The sequence below is a fragment of the Hyperolius riggenbachi genome, chromosome 3 (genome assembly GCF_040937935.1).
Source record: "Hyperolius riggenbachi isolate aHypRig1 chromosome 3, aHypRig1.pri, whole genome shotgun sequence".
Taxonomy (NCBI): Eukaryota; Metazoa; Chordata; class Amphibia; order Anura; family Hyperoliidae; genus Hyperolius; species Hyperolius riggenbachi.
The window spans coordinates 354,462,810-354,468,171 of NC_090648.1; the positions used below are offsets into that span (position 1 = coordinate 354,462,810).

At 43.6% G+C, this 5,362-nt stretch overlaps 1 protein-coding gene across 3 annotated transcripts in view; it reads left to right on the forward strand.

Annotated features, from left to right (window-relative positions):
• The window catches only part of LOC137563961 (uncharacterized WD repeat-containing protein alr2800-like), a 50,983-nt gene extending 50,737 nt beyond the window's left edge, over positions 1-246 (forward strand). For all 3 annotated transcript variants that reach the window (XM_068277098.1, XM_068277100.1, XM_068277099.1), the window contains one exon: positions 61-246. In XM_068277098.1, the coding sequence (XP_068133199.1) occupies positions 61-144 (84 nt within the window). In that variant the 3' untranslated portion in view covers positions 145-246. The remainder of the gene's footprint in view (positions 1-60) is intronic.
• Positions 247-5,362: the final 5,116 nt, after the last annotated feature.

Here is a 5,362-nt window from a genome sequence, read left to right on the forward strand (position 1 = left end):
TAATGTGCAACAGAGACATACTGTCTGTATACAAGCTGACTGATTATCCTGTCTTTCTAGTATGTTTCAGTGTCATGGGATAGGACAATTAGAATATGGAAGGCGTATCACAAAATCATCAACCAGAACTATTCAAAAGCTTAACGATGGAAGCTGCAGCCATACATGGAGACAAACAATTGATAACCACTTTTATTCACTAGTCACGTAGCATTACAATACAATAAAGATGACAGATACGTTGCAGCTGCTGGACTAGTACTGTCTGTCAGAATCCACAATTTCAGCCCAAAATGTTTCTGTGGACATGATATCTTTATAATGTGAACATGGTTACCAGTCTCCATGTAAGAGAGACTTACTTGTTACTATTACTATTACTTATTGGTTTATACAGTATGTATATTTAATTGCATTTATCACAATAAAAAGTGTATATAGAATATGAAGAGTGCACCAACTGTAACAGAGGTGACACGTGACAAAAGACAAAAACGTACTGCCAAGCACACAAATAGCTAGGCTGTGTTTCTTTTTTTATTTTCCTGCATGAAAGAGTTAAACTTCAGACATGCAAGTTAGAGTTTTTCTCTTGTTCCACCCTTGTCAGTTTATAATGTAACCCTCACCACGGGTGCTCGGATACCCCTTTTTAAAATCCGAATTGATTCGGATCCGGATACCCAGAGATCCGGATCCGAATCGGATATCCGAATCCGAACTTTTTGGTATAAACTCGGATATCCGAACCCAATATCCTGAATATTCGGCCGGATTCGGATATCTGGATAGGAAACTGGAAGTGACCTGAAAATGGCTTAAAATGCTTCCAAAAGTCTCTTCAAATGTCAAAAATCCCTTTCGGAGGTCTCTCTCTCTCTCTCTCTCTCTCTCTTTCTCTCTCTCCCTGATGGCCTTCAAAAGGGATTTTTGGCATTCAAAGTGATTTTGGCTTCTGCTCGGATATGTGAAGAAACTATCCGCCCGGATTTTGGATTTCAGATGGGAAATCCAAGTTTGCTCGGATAGTCTATTCGGATTTTAAAAAATATCTGACTTGCTATTCAAAGTTCGGATAGTGGAAAAAGTTCGGATTATCTGGGTAGTTAGTTCGGATCTCCGAAATCTTGCCGAGCACCACTGACCCTCACTGATAAGGAATTACAGCCATAAACTTTTTCCTGCAGAGAACAACTTCTGAGAGCAAGTGATAGATAAAAAAAGGTCAATAGTTCATGTATTTGAGCACTGATACACATAATAGACTGCCATTGAGCAGAAACATTAAGTCTACAGTAGAGTCTTGGTTATCCAGCACCAACGGGGATCAGCTGATGCTGGATAAGTGTGCTTGGTTGCTTGAGATTCAAAGTTAAAAACAGGCCTAATTAATACAGTACTATACCCCACTCTACATACACACCACAAACTCTGCATTACATGTTAAAATACAGTCATCGAAAGTATATTTAAGCACAGTAGAACCTACAGTTTAAGAAGTTGTCCTTCAACACTGTGAGGTCTGCTGGCTGATTTGTGCTGGTTGGTTGAGACTGCTGGTTATTTGAGTTCCAGATAACTGTGACTTTACTGTACATCGTAAATGTTTAAATGTAAAATAAAAACCATGGGATATCTAAAAAAAAGACATTTTAGGAGTAGGAGGATAGATACATTTTTTTTTATCTCATCAGTTTATATTTACCTGGATTACATCCGTTTTCCTTATCATCACCTGTATTATACCATCATTTTCCATGGCCCATTACAAGCAAGGCCAGTGCTTTCATAGGGTTAAGATGGGAAACTACCCAGGGCCCTAATCTCCATAGGGCCCCGGAGCTCCTAGGTCAGGGGCTGTAAAAGTCCCATGTTTACTGTCAGTACAGTATAAAAATGGGTCCCCTCTTTGTGAGGCTCCACGTTTGCCCAAAGCCTTTTACTTAAAGAGAATCTGTACTCTAACATTTTTACAGCAAAAAGCATACCATTCTATTCATTATGTTCTCCTGGGCCCATCTGTGCTGTTTCTGCCACTCCCTGCTGCAATCCTGGCTTGTAATTGCCAGTTTTAGGCAGTGTTTACAAACAAACTAACCAGCTTGTGATAGGCTCACATAAGCAGAGTGTGTGAGTCATACAGAGCCTGCAGGGGGCCTGCAGAGGGTGTGTATAGCTTCTATCCAATCACAAGCAGCCCTGCACATTCCACACATTCCAGCCTTAGCCTGACTTTGCCGACAGAAGGAAACAGATTAGATCATATAACAGAGATAACACAGCCACTGTGCAATTAGGAAAAGCCAGAGCACATTAGAACAGGCAAAGGAACTTATAGGATAGAAGAACTAAGGCTGAAAATTTTGTTACAGAGTCTCTTTAAAGAGACACTGAAGCGAAAAAAAAATTATGATATAATGATTTGTATGTGTAGTACAGCTAAGAAATAAAACATTAGGAGCAGAGGCATAAGTCTAATATTGTTTCCAGGAGAGGAAGAGTTAAGAAAAACTCAGATTGTTATCTATGCAAAACAGCCCTTGAGCTCCATGACTTTTAAAGTCGCAGAGAGCTCCTTTTCTGAAGCTTATTATGTCAACTATCAGTCACTCTATTTTCTTTTTCTCTGTCAGAGGACAGGTCAAAAGTTTGCTGGGCTGCTCTGTAAAAACATTAAAGGCGAGTACACACGCCATACTTTAGCAAACGACCGGTTCGTCAGACCCTCCTGCTGGGCGGACGTTCTGCCGACCGTAGGACGTGTGTACAGTCTGTCTTATCAGTCTGCCGACAGCGTGTACACACGTCCTACTGTTGGCAGTAGGTCCGCACAGCGGGAGGGTTTGACGGATCCGTCGTTTGCTAAAGTATGGCGTGCGTACGTGCCTTTAGAATGCTGAGTAGTGTATAAACTGCAAATAGTAGAGAATGATGCAATGTTATAAAAAACACTATATAGCTGAAAATCAAAATATGAGAATATATTCTTTGCTTTTAATATTCCGTCTAGTATACTACACAACCAATTCATTATATCTTAATTTTTTTTCGCGTCAGTGTCTTTTTAAAGCGGAACTGAAGAGGATTTTTAAAACAAACTGTTTCACTTACCTGGGGCTTCTGCAAGCCCCCAGCAGCCGTCATGTCCCGCGCCGATCCTCCACGATTCTCCGTTCTCCCGCCGCTGCTCCATTTCTGTCCTCGACTTGTAAGTCAGGAGGCCAGAAGCGTATCCTTTTTACGCTTTCCCGCTTGCAATATTGCTATTGCGGACTGGAACGTGAGGAAGAATACGCATGGCCACAGCCGCGCAGGCGAAATGGCCCGGCGGCAAAACCGAAAGTAGCGGGCGAACGGAGGATCATGGAGGACCGGCACGGGACAGGTCGGCTGCTGGGGGCTTGCAGAAACCCCAGGTAAGTGAAACAGTTTGTTTTAAAATCCTCTTCAGTTCTGCTTTAACCACTTGACAACCACAGTGCTAACCCCCCCTAAAGACCAGGCCATTTTATGCAGTTCTGGGCTGTGCAGGCTTTTCAGCCTCCTGCACAGCCCAGCTAAGGAGGCCAGCGATCGGACTCACCACCTTTTTTTGTCCCTAAGGGGACATGCCGCCGGAGGGGTCCGATCGCTGCGGCCGTTTTTTTTGTTTGTTTGTTTTTTCCGAGACTCTATAACAGGGGTCAGGAACCTTGTTGGCTGAGAGAGCCATAAACGCCACATATTGTAAAATGTAATTCCGTGAGAGCCATACAATGTTTCAAACTGGAACCGTAGGGCTCACGTCCCTGTTGCCATGGTGATGTGTTTACAGTTGATCTGCCAGGCAGCCAAAGTATTAGACATGTCTTCAGCTTCTCTTGGGTTTCAGCACATCAGCAATTTCCCAGAGAGCCAGAGAGGAGACATACCGACTAACAGTTTGTACAATTAGCTAGCTGACTTCGGGTTGATTGACTGATTGACCCTGTCAGGTCCAGCGACTTTGTAGGACGAGATCCCTGCACTTTGGCCCAATAGGCTGCTTGTCAAGTGACAGACAGCCTATTGGTTCAATCAAAGTGCGGGGATCTCGTCCTACAAAGTCACTGGACCTGACAGGGTCAAGAGTAGGACAATTGGAGCAGCCGCTGTTCGTTTTGGGTTAGCGCGAGTAAGTAAGTAGTGCATGCTACAGCAGTAGCGTGCCTACTTTGAAAATGTTACTTGCACTGCCATACTGCGCTGCTTGATCAGTGTAGCTTAGTGAATCAACCCCTACTGATTTGTATGTAAGCCAGATGTAGTCATCAAAAGAGCCACATGTGGCTCCCGAGCCATAGGTTCCCTACCCCTGCTCTATAAGGCTCTCTCTCCCTCCCCTTCCCTCCTCCCCTCCGCGAACAGAATTGGAGCAGGCCGGCGATCTGTCCTGTTCCACCTCTCATAGGCATCAGCCTATGAGAGGGCAGCAATCCCTGGCCAATCAGAGGCCGGGGATCACCGATCTCGTACAGTGCTGCCGGGGGCCGCAGCGCTGTACGCTTGTAAACAAAGGGGATTTCTTTCCCCTTTCATTTACAAACAGGCTGCTAGCCGCGATTGGCGGCTAGCAGGCTAATCACGGAACTGAAGTGGCAGGGAACGATCGTGCATGCGTGCGGCCGTTCCCTGGGAAACTGCAGTCCCAGAACTTGACGCCAATTGGCGTTAGGCGGTCCTGGAGCTGCCCCCGCGGTCACGCCCATTGGCGTGAGGCGGTCTTTAAGTAGTTAATTAAAACTGTCCCTGATTACAGGGCATTGCCCAATCTGTGTCCAAGTAAAATGTGTGCTTATAACACTTATAACAAATCATTTTAAAAGTTCTTACTTTATATTTACAACTTCAAATATCACACTTTCAGCAAATATCTCGTCGTAAACACTTTTTTTTAGTATAAATGAAAAATGTTCCAATCTCTAATTCTAGACCAGTGTACGAGGCAAAGATAGTGTCCCTATAGCTGGTATATAACCTGCTTGTAAAGCCTAACTTGCTACCAGTGTGTCTGTAATACTGGGAAAATATGAAGGTAAATATCCGTATCCTTTTCTGCGTAATACTTAACACTGCATAAATATTACCCTGAAGCAGACTACGCAAAATGTTCTGTGGAAATTAAATAAAAATAAATCCCTTCTGTAGAATGACATTGCTGCTATTATTGTTACAACTATTTATATTTGTGTGCCATCTGAGAGGCTGCATAAGGTGAGCGCCAGTTTAGTGTCTCTGAGATACAGATGGACTCTTCTCTAACCAATGCTGGAGTGGCAGCAGATGGCAGAGAGATTAGAAAGGTAATTACTTAATGCTGACTCAAAAACAGCAACTAAGTCTG